At 43.0% G+C, this 20,681-nt stretch overlaps 1 protein-coding gene across 1 annotated transcript in view; it reads right to left on the reverse strand.

Annotated features, from left to right (window-relative positions):
* Window positions 1-20,681, reverse strand: part of LOC144686403 (INO80 complex subunit D-like) — a 91,787-nt gene that overhangs the window by 17,183 nt on the left and 53,923 nt on the right. Inside the window, exons 6-9 of the mRNA XM_078551554.1 lie at window positions 15,566-15,790; window positions 5,444-5,553; window positions 2,245-2,378; window positions 151-362 (exon numbers count right to left, since the gene is read on the reverse strand). Of these exons, the coding sequence (XP_078407680.1) occupies window positions 151-362; window positions 2,245-2,378; window positions 5,444-5,553; window positions 15,566-15,790 (681 nt within the window). The remainder of the gene's footprint in view (window positions 1-150; window positions 363-2,244; window positions 2,379-5,443; window positions 5,554-15,565; window positions 15,791-20,681) is intronic.

Raw genomic sequence — 20,681 nt, forward strand, 5'->3', positions numbered from 1 at the left:
GTGGTGGAGATATGTGCTCCATTGAGTGCCTTCTGCACTTGTCTTTGAATGCTATTGTTCCCAAAAGGAACAACAGTGAGGAAAAGGTGCAAAGCATCATTGCTCTCTTTCACAGTCTGCAAGAATGCAGCTTACTCTGTTTGTGCTTACCGAACATGAGAGGCTGACACTGACACTCCAAGACTGGCAGGCATCGAAAGGTTGCCCTGGGGCACTGCTGGAGGAATGGGCTTCTGAGGCCTTCGCGGGCCTCTCCGCCGCTTCTTCTTGTGTTTTTTGGTAAGTGCTGGAGGCTTGGTTTTCTTCCTGGGTTTCCTCTGTTGCTGGACCTTCCGATTGCTGTCCCCTCGCAAGAAGTTATCCTGAGACAAAACAAAGCTGTAAAATAAGACTAAAAGCGAGATGGTGCACACAAAAAAACCCCACGGCATACAGGATCACGGGTCACTGCCTGCATGAGACACAGAGCGAGACAGGCCTAGGGGGTGGGGGTGATGAGAGGGGAACAGGGCAGGTTGGGAAGAAGTAGCGGCAGAGTGAGAAAAAAACACACACAGACAGATCACATGCTTCTATAAAGGCTGTGGCAATGATCTGGATGTGCTTAGGTACACAGAACTAGTCTCCACTGAAAAAGATTTGCATTCAGTGCAGGCCACAGCACCTTGGCTACAACATTCATTGCTCTTATGTGTCATGAGGTTTTTACATTTTTACCCAAGTGCCTGACAAACCTTGATGAAAATTGTTTAATCGCACAGCTTACATATGGCTTGTAACCCAATGAGGAAAAGACATGCATGTTGTGCATAGTCAGGGCCCATGAACAAAGTTTAAGGACCAATTTTGTTTTGGTTAGAGGTGATGGGGGTGTAGATTATGGAAGGAATTCTGGAAGGCAGAAACCATTACTCTTCATATACAGAGAGTGGGCCTCCAAGTGTCCATCCAAACCTCCTTTACAGGGGCTTGCTTTCACACTTCAAAGTTAGCACTTTGGAGAATGAAACACTCCCTTGTAATTGTGCTGGAATGCCAGCCATATTACATGTTCCTGTGTCAAGCTGACACCAACAGTGAAGAACTACGTTCAATTTGGTGAAGGGTCTTTTCTCTTCTAAATTTCATTGCATAAAAAACAATACAGAACCAGATATACAGCAGAATAGTAATGACTTATAATGGCTCAATGGCACCATCAGCAGGCATCTATTAGTACTACAAGTCCAAACAATTCGCCACCAACCAAACTATATAAATTGGGTGACGGTGGGATAAAAGTTTTGAATACATTTGTGACCAAGACTTGAATCCAGCCTAAATTGGAGAGAGGTCTAGCCCCTCTAACAGCTATAACGGCTTTTAGCAAAATCAGTTTTGTGCAGTCCAATACCATACCCATAAAATAAAACATCTAGGCTCACTCCAGTGTCACATTGATGCAATAATGGGTGCTCTGCTGATGAGAATAAGTAGTCAGTGTTGAGATAGTGCATCTAATGGAACCTGCATCTGATCTGGGATTCACTGCAGCAATATATTGGCAACTTTGCCTTGCACTTGACATAACATCTGAAGATCCATAGATGTTAACAGGACAGAAGTGTCTGACACTTTGTTGGAGCAATTCAATACTGCCCCACCCTTTGCCCAAAGTTCCTGCATCATTGCTTCAGCCTCCTCTTTCCTTAAAAGATGCAGCAATCGCTGTCTCTTCTTCCTATGGCAATACAGTTCATGCTCCAACAAACTCTGTGCAAATAAATGTCTGCTAACCTGCTTCTCATGGTTTCCACATACACTGTCACTGACTCCGAGAGAGAGAGAAAGCAACAACTTAACTGTATTTCTGCAGTGCCTTTCAAGACTTTAGGATGTCCCAAAGTGCTTTGTAGTGAATTAAGTTATTCTTAAGAGAAGTCACTGTTGTATGATACAGCCTTTCCCTGTCACCTTGTCAAAATCTTTCACAGTTTTAAAAATCTCCATTAAATCTCTTTGCACTCTCTGCTCATGAAAGCTTGTGCTGCCCCAGTATAAAAGCTCCTGCTACCCAAATATATCAAGCCTCTTGTGGCAACTATACATGCTAATCTCAAGTATCACCCTGGCCTGGAAACACTTGATATCGACAGCAGGTGCAAAAAACTACAGTGGTTTCTATGTCTCCAGCACCAACCCTAATAACCTCAGGTTCACGGAAATTTAAAAAACACATACACACGCGTTTTTCTAGAAATTTACCATTTTCTTTGCGTGTTCTTCGCAGAGTGGCGTCTGGTGCGTGATGTCAAACACTGGAATGGAACACTGTTGCCCATCTGCGAACTTGGCCGTGCAGCTCGAGAACAGCTGCTGCGAGCGACTCAACAGGATATCTGAATCGCTCAAGGTCAAGGAAACATTGTTAGCCTTGGACTGAAACACAGTGAACACCTCTTTAAAAAGGCAACTGCAACTCGTGATTCAGTGGCCACTTAATATCAGACCCCCACGATAAACGATCCTTTACAAAGGAGGCCATCTATTAGAGCAATTAGTCCCAAAATGTGTCATTTAATGTCAGCACCATGAAGTGACCACCTAGAGGTTGAGAGCCTTTACGGGATTACCTCCTGCCCTCTGGATTTTCTACCTGGTGCCTTCAAAACAGATTACAGAGGGGGCAGCATGGAAACAGTATGTTCTCTCATCAATAATGCACAACCAAATCTACTCCCTGAAGTCAAGAACAGGGAGAATGGTCCAAAATGTCTATTGTAATCCCATTCCACTGCAATTAAGGAGAGCAGTGGGTACATTACCCAATAAAATGATGGCAGATCTGAATCCTAACTCCTTCCACACATCTTGGTTCCCTTGTCAAGCAAAAATCTATTGATCCCAGATTAAAAACTATTAATTTATCCAGCATCTACTACTTTTTGTGGGAGAGTTTTACGCTTCTAACACCCTTTGCATGAAGTAGTGTTTCCTAACTTCTCTCTTGAATGACCTGGCCCTGATTTTGAAGTGATATCAAATTGCCCGAGGCTCCTCAACCAGCAGAAAAACTCAATGGCTATCTACCCTATCAAGAGAGATAGCACATTGGTGGATGCACTGGAAACAAAGGGTTCTGGGCTAAGGGGTAATACATGTATTGAAGGAGGTTTGGAACTGGTGTATCCAGGGGACAGGGCTGCATCCAATTTAGATCTGTATGCAGATAATTTGGGTTTAGGCATAGCAAGTATGATATTAAAATTGCCTCAGGATACAAAGGACAATGGTGGGCAAGATTGTAATGCACTTGAGGAGAACAGGGATAGGTTAGCAGAATGGGCAGATACAACTTCATGGAGGCAAGTGTGTAGTATTATATTTGCAGGAAAGAGGAGAGTAACTAGAGAGACACTGAAGAGTGAACAGAAAGGCCTGGAGGTTCAAATATACAATTCCTCGTAATGCGATAAAGCCCCAAAAACAAAAAAAAAATCCAACAGCAGTTTCGATTTTATAAAAGAACAAATGATGAATTTGTACAAGGCAATGGGTCACAGTTGGGAGTATTGTACGCAGTCTTCGATAGTGCCGGTTATAGAAAGAATATTAAAAAGTCATACTACAGCATAGATTCATCAGGGCAATAACTAGTTAGGAGGGCGGACTCAAGAAATTGAGAGACTATTTCTGCAGGATCAAAAAAGTGCTTAAAGGAGATTTTTGAAAGGTTTTGATATGCTTAATAGGAAAAGTCTATTCCCTCTGGCTGAGGAATGAAGTGTTGAGGGAGGTCATCAAGAGTGTGGGAAAGAGGTTAGTTAGTACGTAGTTAGACAGAGAGAATAGTTGAGGCAGAAACCAAGGCATTTTTAGGGGTTATTGGATAAACTCGAGGCAGCGAAAGATAAAGGGCTATGCAGCAAAGATGCATAGCGAGATTGATTTTGGATTGTTCCCAAGCGAGCATGAATGGTCTCCTAAAGAACACAGGAAATAGGAAAAGGCCTGCTCTGTCATTTAACAAGGTCATGGCTGATCTGATTGTGGCCTTAATTCCACTTTCATGCCCGACCCCCATAACCTTTGACTCCCTTGTTGATCAAAATTCTGTCTAACTTGATCTTAAACGTACTGAATGACTCAGCCTCCACTACTCTCTGTTGAAGAGAATTCCAAAGACAAATGACCCACAGAGAAGAAATTTCTCATCTCATTCTTAAATGGGAGACTCCTTATTTTTAAACTATGCCCTCTTAGATTTCCCCATGAGGGGAAACATCCTCCAAGCACCTAACTTGTCAAGCCAGCTCAGAATCTTATCTCAGAATCACCTCTCATTCTTCTAAACTCCAATGGGTACAGGCTCAACTGCTTAACCTTTCCTCATAAGAAAGTCCTCTCATCCTACGAATCAGCCTGGTGAACCTTCCCCTGAACTGCTCCTAATACAAGTACATCCCTCCTTAAGTAAGGAGACCAAAACTGCACACTAGTACTCTAGGATGTGGTCTCACCAATGCCTTGTACAGTTGTAGCGAGACTTCCCTACTTTATACTGCATCCCTTTTGCAAGAAAGGCCAACATTCCATTTGTCTTCCGAATTACTTGCTGTACCTGCGTGTTAACTTCTTGTGATTCATGTACAAGGACACCCAGATCCCTTTGTACCACACCATTCTACAATCTCTCCCCATTTAAACAGTATTCTGCTTTTCTATTCTTCCTGCCAAAGTGGACAACCTCACATTTTTCCACATTATACTCCACCTGTCAAATTTTTGCCCACTCACTTAACCTATCAATATCACTTTGCAGACTCTTTGTATCCTCTTCACAACCTGCTTTCCTACCTATTTTTGTATCAGCAGCAAATTTGGCTGCAGTACAGTCAGTCCCTTCATCCAAGCCATTAATATTTTCGTAAATAGTTGAGGCCCCAGCACTGATCCCTGTGGCACTCCACAAATTGAAAATGAGCCATTTATCCTGACTGTTTCCTGTTAGCCAATCCTCTACCCATGCTAATATATCACCCCCAATGCAAGCTGTTGTCTGGTAAGTCTTATCTAGTTCTTACCTTTTATCTGGCACCTTATCAAAACCTTATTTGAAAATAGAAGTACAGCACATTTACCCAGCCTGCTTGTCACATCCTCAAAAGAACTGCAGTAAATTTGTCAAATACAATTTCCCTTTCACAAAACCACGTTGACTCTGCCTGATTGTATTATGAAACTTTAATAATCCTTTTGTGCATAAGCTTCAAACATTTTATCAGAGTGCTTCAACAACTCTCAATTTCATTGTGCACACAACTCAAGGCAAAAGGGATGTTGGAAACCAATCATGCAACAATCCTTCTTGAAAAAAAGTTTGTGCCGAGACCTACTCTTTGTCCTCGTTGTTACATTGCAACTTCGGGTCAGCCATTTGAGAAAGGGACAGCATTAAGGATACGTTGAAAACAGTGCCTGGTGTATGGAAGAGACATGTTGGGGCAGTGCTGGCCCTTGATGGTTCCTGTACATAGTGCTGGTTCCACTACTCTGTGGTCTGGCTGCTTCATGCTGAAAAGAATGACAGTGAGATTAGTCAGCCCTTGATAAGTACAAATGTATAGCCCTGTCTTGAGGCTAGGTCGCACAGAGGTTTCCATGCACTATGCCACAGTATGACAGGGTACCTGAAAGCAGGTCTTCCCTACTTTAGGATCAGATCAGTTCCATTGAGGTTGGATGTTGAGGTAGTTTCCAACAGGGAGTGGAAATCACCACAGGAGCCATTTGTGCCTCTCCTGGCAGCCAGTTACATGACAGAGGTCACATGCCTGTGTCTCATTTAGAAGAATGGTGTGTAGTGGGTGGCACAGAGAAACTGAAAAGAGGGAATGGGAGGGGCTTATGAGAAAATAAAATCACACCTTCCCCGTTCTTCATTGAATATGATAAATTCCTCTAAATCAAGCAATTATTTACAGCTGTTTGAGCATCAGGAGCTGCTTAAACTCAAGGGCATAAGGCACCACAAAGTATTCCTCTCTTCCAACACCTCCAAATCTAAAATCAGAAAAATCTACACAATGCATTTATCAAGTCTCAAAGCACTTGACACACAACGAATTATTCTGCAGTGCAGTGACAGTTGAATAGGTAAACTCTGCACCCAGTTTACCATCAGCAAAGTCCTAAAACAGCAACAAAATCAGTGAATCTGATTTTGGGTTAGTCAGAACAATGGGAGAAGCGCAGTTCCTCTTCAAAACGTACCACTAGGCCTTGAACATCCACCTGAACAAGTCAAGTGATTTCCCCCCCTCTGCAATTCTAATCATTGTCCCTCTCTTCCATTGTCTACTTTCTCATTCTTTCCCTGATGATTCTATTCGCTCTACCATTGCCATTCTTGCTTCTATGAATGTATTATTCTCTATAATCTTCTGCACTCCACTGTGATTCTATTATAGAACTATACAGTACAGAAGGTAGCTGTGTGATTCACTGTGCTCGTGTTTGCTCTTTGAAAGAATTATTCAATTCGTCCCACTTCCCTGCAAATGTATCCCTTTAAGTATCCCTCCAATTCCCTTTTCACCTTTTCATAGCCAATATTAAATCTGTTTCTATCACCCCTTCAGGGAGTGCATTTCAGATCCTAACTCGCTACATAAAAAAATTCTCATCTCACCTCTAGTTCTTTTGTTAATTATCTTAAATCTTTGTCCTCTGGTTAACGTACCTTCTGTCACTCAAAACATTTTCTCCTTATTTACTCTCTCAAAACTCTTGAACACCCTTAACCTTCTCTGCTCTAAATATCCATGTCCCTGGTACCATTGTAGTAAGTTTTCTCTGCATCCTCTGGCATCAAGGCCTTGATAATCTTCCTAAAGTGTGGCATTCAGAATTGGACAATGTTTCAGATGTCTTATACGATACACATTATTCTCTCTTTCCCACTTAGCTTCTCTCTCCCCCATTCTTCTCATGTTCAATTGCCCACTCCTGTTTCTTCTGTCAATTGCCCCAACAACTCTGCCCCATGCAACCTGCCTCATTCTATTACTCTCCAGCCCCTCTCTCTCACATCTGGCTTCAAATTGTCTTATCTGGTCTGATTTGATTGAGCTGCAACCCTACCTGGCTTTTCCTCTTCTCACCCTACATTAAAACCTCCTGGTTTTCATTCTGTCTCCTGATAATATAGTTCGATCATCGTCTGATCCCCAGTTTCAACTGTGTATGGCATCACGCCCCTTTCCAATTTTAAGATGTCAATAAGTACGCCACAGATCTTCAATACACCAAGGAATGCCACCTGACATTATCTAAACCTCAGTATCTAAGTTCTTGGAGACATGTTCCTAACTTCCAAGAGGCAACTCCAAATGAACTCCACTTACACATCCCGCTCATCATTCACTGCAGAGACACAAAGGAAAATTTCCATAAAAAGCACTTTCTATTCTCAGAAATTACAGCATAGCGACGTTTCAACTAGTTCTTCAGAGTTATCTACTCTTATCCTATTTCTCTGCCCATTCTTTGCAACATTTTATATTTTCCCTTTACAAATACTTGTTCTATTCCCCTTTCAACCATGCTACAGTCTCTACGGCAATTGCCACTTGAAACAAAACATCCCGTGTTCTAACAATTTTCCCTATTTTTTTTAAAGTGATCAGTCAGAGTCTACACGCACTGCGATTATGGCATCATCAGATTCTCACTATTTACCATACCAAAGTTTTGCATAATTTTGAAAATTTCTATTAGATCCACCCTTAACTTTTCTCCTTGAAACATAAGCCAACATTTTCCAAACTTTTCTTCACAACTGGTATCACCAGAGTGATTCTTCACTGTACCCATCATGGCTGGAACCCCCTTACAATAATGGGGTGTACATAGCTTCATTTAACACTCAAACAATGGCCTGACTAATGTCTTGCATAAACGCATCACTTCCTTTCTGTTGTACAAGTGTTCCTACTCAGTTTCTGTAGAGATGTACTACCGAGAGGCTTCTTTAGTTGAAGAACTAACTTTATTTACAGAGCTGCTGGATTAGTTCCAGGCCTCTCACAAGTCGACAATACACACTCTAGACTAGGAAAAGTCCGTCCCTTATAAGCTTCCCCATGCTCAGTGCTGATTCGCTGTTCTGACCACGTGACGCTTACTCAGTAAGGCTGGCCTTAAAGCAACAATCACCACATCCCTCCCCCTTTAATTCCTTGTTTTACATTCCTTATTTACACATATTTTATACAGGTGAATAGAAAGCAATATCAGAAATCATAGAAATAATCACACTGGCACTTTGTCATTAATTCAGATTATGCACTTATATAGATAGGCCCAGCAATTACAAATCAAGTCGTTGAATGGGGTTTTCTGTTCTGGGTAGAGTGGAGTAATTCTACAGCCTAAGGCTCTCCTACAGGAACTGCAATAACGGGTACCTCTTTTGGCACAGGCAGTTCATCACGATTTGATTCAATGGAGACATCGGTTATGTCTATAACAGGTCAATCAGGTACTTCAGTGCTTACGAGTTCGATAACATTCCTTGGTGGCAACACTGACTGTGGAAGCGTCTCCCTGCTCCTCAGATGATCCATGGGTACACAAACAATCCGGCCTTCCACATCTACTTGGTATGAAAGGGGTCCGGTCTCACAGACAATAATCCCTGGGATCCATCTTGGACCGCTCCCGAAGTTTCTTACGTGTACGGCTTCGTCTACGATAGATTTCCGGGCTCCACCATGCAAATTGTGGCTTTTTTTCTGGTTGCCTTGGTTATTCTCTACCCTCCCTGGCAAATTTGGAAATACGAGGCTCAGTCTTGTTCAGAGTCGACACTTCATAAGCAGTTCCCGTTGTTGCATGTGAAGTTGTGCGGTATCTAAGACAGAAGCGAGAGATTTTGGTTTCCAAGATACCTCCTTACAATTTTTTTAGTCCTTACTTGAAAGTTTGGATGGCTCTCTCGGCTAGTCTGTTTGATGCCAGGTGGTAAGGCGCAGTTCGGATGTGTTTAATGCCGTTTAGACTGGTGAAGTTCTGAAATTCAGCACTTGTAAATACAACTCTATTGCCCGATACAATGACTTCGGGCAAAAGCATTGGAGTAACCTTTCGATGGTAGCATGCGACGTAGGTGATTTCACCTCAAAAACCTCCATCCGTTTTGAGTGTGCATCAATTATAAACAAAAGACATTGCGCCTAGGAAAGGACCCACGTAGTCTACATGGATCCACACCCATGGTCAGCCAGGCCATTCCCAAGGGTGTAGTGGGGCTGTGGCTGGCAACTTTTGTTGCAGTTGGCGCTGTTGACAGTGCTTGATTAACTTCCCAATATCTGCATCTATACCAGGCCACCACACGTAACTCCTGTGCATCTATACCAGGCCACCACACGTAACTCCTGGTGAACATTTTCATTTCATAAATGCCAGGATGAGTGCTGTGCAATTTGGTTAGGAGTAGTTCCCTGTCTGGTACAGGAACAACTGCTCTTGCTCCCCAGAGCATGATGTCATCCTGACAACTCAATTCATACTTGCGGATAAAAAAAATGGTTTAATTTCCTCGGAGACTGGCTCATTTAGCCATCCTGAGAGTATCTGGGCTCTCACTTTGGACAGAAGCAGATCTCGATTGGTCCTGTTCCTGATCTGCTTCATATAGACGGGCGATGTGTCTAAAAAATTCAATGCAAGGATGATTTCTTGGGGTAATGGAGTACAAGAGATGCTTTCTTACAAAGGTTGGTGGCTAAGGGCATCCATGCTTGCCATGTGTATCCCAGGTCGGTGCTCAAAAGTGTATTTGTAGGCTGACAGGATTAATGCCCATCATTGAATACTTGCCGAGGCTATTGGCGGGATAGCCTTGTCTTCTTTGAAAAGGCCCAAAAGTGGTTTATGATCAGAGACGACAGTAAAGTGCCTGCCTCCTTCTCGATCTGTGAATCTCAGTGGCTTTTTCGGTCACTGAGAGGGTTCTTGATACGTAATCTATTGGCCTCTCAGAGCCATCGCCCATTTCATGGGACAATACTGCACCAACGCCATATGGAGGGGCGTCACGGGTCAATATCAATTCATTAGATGGATCGAAGTGCACTAACAAGGTTGAGGAGTGCAGCATTTGTTCTACTCTGTTGAAGGCTGCCTCCTATGGAGCCTTCCAGGATCAACAATGGCGTTTCTTCAGCACTATATGCAAGGTGCCAGTGCAGTCAAGTTGGGTAAAAATTGCCTGGAGTAGTTTACCTTCCCTAAAAATGATTTGAGTTTGGTGAAATTTGTGGGGGAAGATGTCTTCTTTATCGCCTTAACCTTTTCTTCCACAGGGTGTAATCCTTGTGCGTCTACAAGGTGCCCCCAGTTAGGTAACCTCCGTGCCTTGGAAAGTGCATTTCTTTTTTTAAGGCAAACTCCCGTTTCCAGAAATCTTTTTAATACCTCCTCCAAATTTGCTAAATGCTCGGCCTCTGTCGATCCAGTTACGAAGACATTGTCAAGGTATACTACAACCTGTGATAGTCCTTGTGGCAAATTCTCCACCGTCCTTTGAAATATTGCACATGCCAAAGACATGCCAAAAGGTAAGTGTGTATACTGGAATAGGTCTTTGTCTGTGTTTATTGTGACATAACCCCAGGACGTGTTACCTAACTTGAGTTGCTGGTACATGTGACTCATATCAAACTTCGTGTAGGATTGACCTCCTGCCAGCTTTGCGTACAAATCTTCAATTAGAATTGGATATTTATTCAACTTGGCGGCCTTACTAACTGTTAGCATACAATTGCCGCAAATGCGGACAGCCTTATCTGGTGTCAGTAGGGGCCCATTCCGAAAATTGAACCGGCTGTACGATGCCCAATTCCTTCAACCTGTTTAACTCAGCATCCACTTTTCTCTTAAGGCATATGGTACTGGTCTAGCCTTAAAAAAAAAAATCAGGGAGTTGCCTCTGGTTCAACATAAATCTTGGCTTGCAAGCCTTTGATTTTTCCTAATTCATTGTGAAAGATGCTGTCATTTTTTAAAAAACAATTCTAGCAGTCTTCTGGAAAATTTTTGGACCAATTTAATTTGATTTCTTTTTGCCAATCATGGCCCAGAAGGCTTGGCCCTTCCCTAGTCACTATTATCACTGGGAGTTGGGCTGACTGCTGCCCAAAGCTCACAGGTGCCATGGTGGTGCCTTTTACTTTTATGGCTTCTCCCGTGTAAGTCTTCAACTGGGCAGCAGTTCTCTCCAGGCTTAAGGGTTGGGTACCTTCTCTCAGGTACTGAAATATCTGCTCACCCAGCACTGTGGCTGATACCCCTGTATCCACCTCCATAACTAGAGGCTTCTGTGAAGTGTGACTGTAATAGGGTTTGCCTTGACTGCTTTAAGATTAAAAAGAGAGTGACTATCAGAATCAGTTATTTCAGGCTCTTTCAGATGTATTTCTAACATCTTTGTTGGCTGGTTACTTGATAGTTTGGACTTAGCTCTGTACTGCTTTATCTAATGGCCTCATTTGTGACAGTAATAGCACTCGAACTCCTTAAATCTACATATTTCAGGTGTGCTTACCCCATATCAGTAACACTTCAACTTCAGGGTTGCTGTCTGATTGCCTCCGGGATATTTTTTAAATTTCTGGGTGATTGGGAATGATTCCTGCTTCGTGGCTGCTTCAGCGATTTGGCGCCATATCTGGCTGCGCTAACTGATAAACGGTGCCATTTTGCAAGCTCTGTAGCTCCTGCGAATCTTTTTCAGTGCTTTCCATGGCCAGCGCTATCTTCATTGTTTGTTTGAAATTCATATTGGCTTCTGCCAGCAATTGATGCTGAATGGCATTGTTGCGCACGCCACAAACTAACTGATCCCGTAGCACGTCTTCAACGTCACTCCGAAATCACAATGCTCTGGCAACTGCTTCAACTTAGCAATACAACTTAGCAATACAAGTCACAATCGATTCGCCTGGGGCCCTCACCCTGGTATTAAATTTGAATCTTTGCATAATGACTGGTGATTTGGGCTGAAAATGGCCCTTCACTAAATCCACGAGCTCACTCAACAATTTGGGGTTGGGCACGCTTGGGGCTGTCAAACTATGAATAAGGCTGTAGGTTTGACTCCCACAGACACTCAAGTGAATTGCTTTGCCTCTTCCCCTATTTCGCTGGCCTGGAAATAAAATCCGCAGCACTTGATGTATTGAGTCCAGTCCTCCATGGAGGAGTCAAATGGGTCGATCCTCCTAAAGAGGGGCATCCTGATGAGTATATGTTTTTTTCCTTCTTTAAAATGAGATACTCAGTTGTAGGGCGAGAGGCAGAGCCAGGATCATTTATCCCCATCACCAGATATAGAGATGTAGTGCCGAGAGGCTTTAGTTGAACAACGAACTTTATTTAGAGCTGCTGGATCAGCTGCAGGCCTCTCGTAAGGCTCCAATACACTCTCTGGACTAGGAAAACTCCACCCTTATAAACTTCCCCGTGCTTGGTGCTGATTGGTTTTTCTGACCACGTGACCCCTACTCAGTCAGGTTGACCTTAAAGCAACAATCACCAGTCTCATTGTATAACACTTCTCTGTAACACTTTAAGGCAAAATGCAATACCAAACAAAGCACGGATTTCAATAAATTAATTGCACCTCTGACACACAGAACACAGTACAAGCTGAATCACTTTCCTGTCCAGATCCTCTTGTTGGATTTGAATTAATAAGGATGGATTAAATGGGCTGAGATATAAATGTTTACATATTTCAGAGCTTGCAGAGCTCCTGGTCCAAATATATTCCTGATCCAGGCACTTGCTGTTGAGTGGAATTAACTTTGAACCTCACTGACTGTTCCCTTTAGGAATCATTGAACAACCACTTAGCAACAATGCTGCATTACCCACATACAGCCCTAAGATAATATTAAGCTGCTACATTTTCAGGTGGTTTAACACAGCAGACTGAGCAAGACTCTTAGCATTCTACCAACAATAGTATCTTCAAACTCCCCCCTCTGCATTAGGATGGCTGAAGGCTAAAATCAAGCCAACTAATTGGACGTTTGACAAGCCAAAATACTCAATGCAATTGGCTGTACAGGAAAAGATTTTACCATCAAATTTCCCCCAATCCGATTATCAATTAAAATCATCGGATGATAAAGTCAACGGATTATATGAAATTCCTGTAACGCCTTTAGGTGGCTCAGTGACGGATAATTCCAGTGGAAGTAATGTAACGTAATGGTTTCATTTAATGTACCCATTCAACTCAAGACCCCACAATGGGTCACCCTCCAAGTAGAAAGGCTGAAAACAACTCTTATCATTCAGTGCTTAAGGGATAAATAGTTTTAGTGCAGTAGATTTTAACATTGCTATCTGTATGCACACAACCCCTTGTATGTGTAGTGCCTCACCTAGCTTACTCACACCCTGCTGAGCATGCTTTCCCTCTGCTCCTCCCATCCTCCTTCCTCAGTCCCTCCGTTCCTGCCTTGCTCCAAATATCCCCTGCCCTTTAACCCAATTGACCTGAATACTACAGTTGCTCTCCATTCCAGAGGTCAATTGGTCCAAGAAAATAATTGCAGCTGTGTGGACAAGGGCACAGAACTAATGTGCGCTGTCTGTTCAGAGGTCTGGCCATGTTCTCAGCACCCGCCTGCCTGACAACACAAATTCTAAAGAGTTTGCAATGTCTGAAATAGTTCCAGAATCAGCGAAAGAGAAAGAAAATCAGCATCAGGAAAATTGTTCGAAGGAAATATTAGCTTGTTTGAACACAGAGGTGCTGAAAGCCTTTTGTGGGGAGAATCAGGCGATTTCCTCTGCTGAACAGAGACGGAGCTTAACTCTAATCATCATTAAACAGGAATTCTTTAAACGTTAAGCATGTGAGAGTTAATCAAGCTTCCTGCACTTTCAAGCTCAACAGTCTCTTGAGGATGATTTAGTCTCTTCAGGAGCTCTTCAGCAATTATTGTGCAAAAGAAAAATCTAGCCAAAAATATTACAAAAGTGAAAAAGAACTTGAAGCGAATAATAATTATACTGATTTTGATTAAGTCCTGATGGGACTACTCAATCTCCTCATGCCTCACCCCCTCCCCACTAAGCTGATTCCTCAGATCCCTCACAAACTACCTCTGCCCAATGTCATCTGAAAGTGTGGTTTCCCAAGTTGCAGGTGGCAACACTTCACACGAGATTACAGAGTTAGCTGGCTGCAAGCCAGTCGACTACAGACAGCATCACACTCAAGCACGAAGCTGCACTTTCCCAAAGCCTAGGCTTACTCAGTTTCTTACAGGAGTCACCAGGCAGTGATCGGTGAATCAGCAGCTATTCAGATGTGTAGGGTACAGTAGCATGGTGGTTGTTGCTGGACTAGTAACTCAGAGGGTTGGACTAGTAATCAAGTGAGTGGGAGTTCAAGTTGCAGCGTGGCAGTTTGAGAATTTGAAATCAGTCTATCAGAAAATCTGTATATTAAAAAAAACTGGTATTAATAAAGTTGGTATTGGATAAATTGCTGTAAAAACCCAACTGGCTCACTAATGTCCTTCAGCGAAGGACACTGCCATCTTGACTTGATCTGGCCTAAATGTGACTCCAGTTCAATGCCAATGTAGTTAATTCTTAATTGGCCAATGAAACGGTCTCAACTGTGCAAAAGGCAGTTCCCATCTATGATCACCTTCTCATGGCAACTAAAGATGGGTAGTAAAATGTCTTGCCAGCAGCACTCTTAACCTGAGAATGAATATAAATAATAAAAAACAAATTCAGGCTGATTGTCCTCTTCTTTAGCCTCAGAATACCCCCAGGTGCAATCAGACAAATCAGCGCAGGAAAAAAGAGACTAGTATTTAAAATGATGTCTCAGCGTAACCATTATGGCAGCAATGCAGTAGCTACTTTGCACATGGCAAGCTTTTACAGTAAGCAATGGGATGAACTGGTTTATGGTGAACTCAATGGAGGTAGAAATGTTGGCCTGGGCAAGGAATTGAACCAGGAGTTTACAGGAACTACATGGTTTAGCATCCTTAACCTTGGAGTGGGGTGGTGATGGTTGAATAAAGATAAAGGGAACACTCACTCTTCAAGAACAAACGATATCAGCTTTTTTAACAAGAGCCGATGAGGATGACAAAATGTTTGAGGGACAAGGGCATTATATTACCATTGTCAAATAAAAGAGCTCCCGTTTCTTACAAGAGTGCAACTTGTGGGTGGTGAAAATTCATTACTCAACACAAAACTACCAAGGGCCCTAGAAGGAAGGCTGATCAATTTGAAGAGACTGGAGGAAAGGCATTAAAATACCATTAGCCCATTAGAGCACTAAAAACATGACCTATGATGCTAAATAGTGGAAGCTCAGGGCTGATGATAATTACATTGCTAGTTTTGGCCATAATGTTCAATATAAGCTGCCCCTCCACCAAAGGGTTGTGGTGATACCAACATCACCAAGAGAGTTTTTCCCTGGCCAATCCCTCCATAAAGCAATGCCTGGCAATGCCAGAGCTCAGCAGCTGACCTGGTCTGCGTGGGGGGCGCTGCTCTGAGTTCCCGAAGAATCTGCCCGGCGGAGTCGGGTTCCTTGCTGGCTGCTTGCAGTAGCGCTCTCCGGAAGGCATGCCGACACCTCTGCTGGCGCGCCGCGGCTCGCTCCACACGACACAGCTGCATGTATCTGTGCTGCAGGTAAGTGCAGAGCCGTGTCACTCTCAAACTTCTCGTGCTCGTCGCCTCATCTTCGGGGCTGCACAAAAGAATGGAATCAAAGTTTAACCCGCCTGCCCGCAGAGAAACCCACATGTGTATACATATGTATTTTCAGATTGAATATCGATGTGCCAATGAAATGCATGCGCATTTGTTGAGTTATGCACTCAGCCATGTAAAGAAATTCAATGACATAATACTCACTCTTAAGCTCTGACTTCATCAATTTGTATCAGTGGTATAATTAAATGCAGCCCTTATTTTACTCTCGCTCTATGCGCATGATGTTCTGTTACTATCTCTCCTAAAGGCGTGGGATTGTGCTGGGGTTACAGGATTAGCAGTTCTCAGCATTGTAATGGAAAAGCCCCAGAGTTGGCCCCACCAACCCCTCCCCCCATGCTGCACAGGGTTGGGCCCCCTTGTACAGTTGCACGCAGAGAGTTTTAATGGAAGAGCCCTAAAGTGTTAGGCCTCCTTACACAGTCCCACTTGGCTGTGTTATTACATTAAATGATATGTCCCAGGCAAAGTATTTGGGTGATTTCTGTCCACCCACTTCTTGGCTGTATATATATCAAGCACACCAGGCACGTGGAAAAACGAGATTTGTATTTTTATAGCGTTTCATCACATCTCACAAGAACATTTTACACACTAAGTTCCACTGAAGTATGATGAATTATCTAGGTAAATATAGCGACCGTTTTGCGCACTGCAGGATCCCAAAAGTAGCAAGAATAGCAATGAGATCCCTGGCTGGTTAATATACCTTTTATGCTTTTAGATCAAAGATGCATGGTGCCAAGGGCACCTGGAGGGCTCTTCACCTGAAGTGCTGGTGCAGGAAGACAGGAGGAACGGTTTAAATGAAAGTTGGCATCTTCAATGGAGCTCCCTCAATAAACTGCAGTGTCAAACTGACAGCAGCACTTTCTGTTGGGGCTATTTGTGCTTAAAACCAGCTGCTAACAAGAGTGGTTTATGATATGATGAAAGTTGTACATCAATGTGGTGATGGGTGTGTGCACCTTCCAGTCACTGCAAGTTTACAACCGAGTACTGGACAATTTCTGTTGCTCACTTTTATTTTGTGTGTCTGGGTGGTGGACAGTGGAGTGGGAAAGAGTAGACCAGAGAAACACAACACTCTTTTGCCAAAGTTTTGGAAGAAACATTTCTTTTTATACGTCCAGGAATAAAAAAAATTCCCTCACTCAATCTTCATTATAAGATTTAATTCCAAGACACTTACTACATTGCTATGGTTTCGTGCTGCATTAAAAACGGATTAACGTTTATTATACAGCACAGGGGCCCCCGGAATTTAGCTGTGGGAGAGAAAAATCCAAGAAAACACCCAGTTTTATTTGCCATTTGAACATCTATTTTACAATCAGTAATGAGAGAGTCAAGGCCAAAGCAAAGTGAACAGTGATGGGGACATTAATAAAATAAGAGGCACCTTCATACAAGATAATCCAATATTCATAACTATTCTGCTTGAAAATACAAAGTCAGCATCTTCAAATTCCTTAAGCACAATGAGGGACATGAGTAGGAAGGAGGAAAAAAGAAGAGGGGAGGGGCAGATAGAAGGAAAAGAGGTGGAGTGGAGGGGCCAGAGGAAAGGGGAGGGTACTAGTGGGGAAAAAATGCATTAAGGAGAGGGATGGGAAGGAAGGAAAGCAGAGGAATGGGAAATGGTAGGAGAACTGAAGAGGGAAAGAATAGAGCTAAAGTAGAATGATGCATGAAGGGCAAGGACATGATTTTTATATATGGGATTCTGACACCATTTGATTCCAAGTGGAATCATGCTTTCTGTCAACTAGTCAAATAATAGAAAAAAGACATTTCTAGTGCACCTTTGATAACATTTAAGACGTCCCAATGCGTTTACAGCCAATAAAATACTTTTGAAGTGCAGTCATTGTTGTACTGTAGGAAACCTAACAGCCAATTTGAACACAGCAAGGTCCCACAAACAGCACTGATGTAACCACCAGGTCATTTGTTTTAGGTGCTGGTTTAGAGATAAATATTGGCCAGGTGACTGGAGAGAACTCTCCTGCTCTTCCTGGAATCTTGGCATGGGATCTTTTATATCCACCTGAGGGGGCAGACGGGTTTTGGTTTAAAGTTCCATCCAAAAAAAAAAGGCACCTCTGGCAATGCAGCACTCCCTCAGTACAGGATTATGTGCTCAAGTCTCTGGAGTGGGACTTGATTCCATAATCCAACATCTGAGGAGCACCTAAGAAGTACAGCCAACGAGAAAGAGAATTAAGACAAAAGCAAAAAACTGCGGATGCTGGAAATCCAAAACAAAAGTAAAAATACCTGGAAAAACTCAGCAGGTCTGGCAGCATCTGAGGAGAGGAACACAGTTAACGTTTCGAGTCCGTATGACTCTTCAACAGAACTAAGTAAAAATAGAAGAGGGGTGAAATATAAGCTGGTTTAAGGGGGAGGTGGGACAAGTAGAGCTGGATAGAGGGCCAGTGATAGGTGGAGATAGCCAAAAGATGTCATAGACAAAAGGACAAAGAGGTGTTGAAGGTGGTGATATTATCTAAGGAATTTGCTAATTAAGGGTCCTGCTTTCTACCCTTAATTAGCACATTCCTTAGATAATATCACCACCTTCAACACCTCTTTGTCCTTTTGTCTATGACATCTTTTGGCTATCTCCACCTATCACTGGCCCTCTATCCAGCTCTACTTGTCCCCCCCCACCCCCACCCACTCCCCTTAAATCAGCTTATATTTCACCTCTCTTCTATTTTTACTTAGTTCTGTTGAAGAGTCATACGGACTCGAAACGTTAACTGTGTTCCTCTCCGCAGATGCTGTCAGACCTGCTGAGTTTTTCCAGGTATTTTTATTTTTGTAGAGAAATAAGGCATCTGCTCTTGGCTTCACTGCTCCAAAACAAGAGTACCTAAAAAGTGAATTCACAACAACTTGCACTGTCATAGCACCTTTAATCTAGTCAATTGTCACAAGACACGTCGCAGGAGCGTTAGAAGACAAAATGTGACACAGGAGATATTAGGACTTAACAAAAAGTTTGGTTAAAAAGGTAGGTTTCAAGTAGTATCTTAAAAGAGAGAGAGAGATAGTAAGGCAGAGGTTTAAGGTGGGAGTGCCAGAGCTTAGGACCTAGGAAGCTGAAAGCATGACTGCCAAAGGTGAAGGGAAGAAAATTGGAAATGCTCAAGAGGCCAGAATTGGAGGAATGCATTCTCTTGGATAGCTGTAGGGCTGGAGAAGGTTAAAGAAAGAAAAGACAGACTTGTATTTATATCGCACCTTTCAGGACCACCAGATGTCTCAAAGCTCTTAATAGCCAATGAAGTATAAGTGTAGTCACTGTTGCAGTGGAGGAAATGCAGCAGTCATTTTGCGCACAGCTAGCTCCCATAAACAGCAATGTGATAACGACCAGATAATCTGTTTTAGAGATGCTGATCGAGGGACAAATATAGGCCAGACCACTGGGGATAATTCCCCTGAGAAATCGTGCCATGGGATCTTTTACATCCACTGGAGGAGGGAAACAGGACTTGAGTTTAACACCTCATTTGAAAGATGACACCTCTGACTGTGCAACACACCCATAGTAATGCATTGCAACATCAGCCTTGATTTTGTGCTCAAGTCCTGGAGTGGGACTCAACCTTCAGAGGTCAGAGTGTTACCAACTGACCCATGGCTGGTACACAACACAGAGATAGGGAGGGACAAGGTCACAGAGGGTTTTGAAAATAAGCACGTGAATTTAAAAATCAGTGTTGCCAGATTGGGAGGCATTTTAGGTCACTGAGGACAAGGGTAATTGATGAATGTCTTCGTGCATGTTAGGATATGGGCAGCAGTCTTGGATGAGCTCAAGTTTATGAAACTAAATGCTAGAACAATGTGTCAATCTGTCACAGCTACTTTGATTTATCTTTGCAGGCTTGTTATCTTTTTTGGAGTTTTTGCAGTCCGTCTTTCCAATTGGCCACTTCATTGTGAAAAGTTACTCTTGTTCACTTTTTTCCCTCTGTAAGTGGTTATTCTGTTGCAACATTCAGTTACATCTACACACACTTGCTGCTGCTGCTCAGAAATGCCTTCCAAACATACTTATTGGAGCTGGGCTTACTAAGAGCATGCAAAAAGTGGGCGTCTGGAGGACACTTGTGTCCCAACAATTCCAGTGGATCCCAACTTGTATCGTGTAGCCCAGATATTGGACCAGGCTTATTCTTGCACACTAGCACACCTCCACCGCAATCCCCATCCCCTACCCAAGGGCACGACCTCGCGGGGGTCAGTCCCAGTAACATTGAATAACAGCCAGTTGGGGGCATGCTCGTTTGCTGCTGACGATTCACTTGTATGATGTGCGTACTCATGGGAGGGTGCTGCCAAGAGGTTGGAATCCAGAAAACCCACCACAAAAATAAGAGGGCAGCCGCCATGTGTACCAAATTCTCTAAACCTGCAGTGATTATTTGGAGTGAGGATTGACACCATCGGTGTCCAACAATCAGTTGGAGGCTAGGCAAGGCTTACAGCAGAGTCCAATTACTTAGCAAACAATATCTACTTAAAAGAGTCTCTACAAATTGCTGAAAACAGAACTCATGACCGAAATTACAGCAAAGTCTCCCGTTAAAAGCAGGATTACTTCTCCAGAAAAATGCGGTGAATGGTGCAGTTTCACAATATCAATTATGCACATAAAATCAATCCCAATGCAGTGTCTTTAAGCACAAACTAATGGGGGAATTAAACAATCATCTCCATTCTGGCCAGGGCATGTAGCATCACTGGCTACAGCCATTATTACGGTGTTAATGGGAAGCTAAATCCTCATTTTTTCTTCTGCTGATTCAGTTCCCAAGTGTCTGCATATAAATGAGATAAGGTTGCAG

Source organism: Cetorhinus maximus, chromosome 11 (assembly GCF_964194155.1).
Source record: "Cetorhinus maximus chromosome 11, sCetMax3.hap1.1, whole genome shotgun sequence".
Taxonomy (NCBI): domain Eukaryota; kingdom Metazoa; phylum Chordata; class Chondrichthyes; order Lamniformes; family Cetorhinidae; genus Cetorhinus; species Cetorhinus maximus.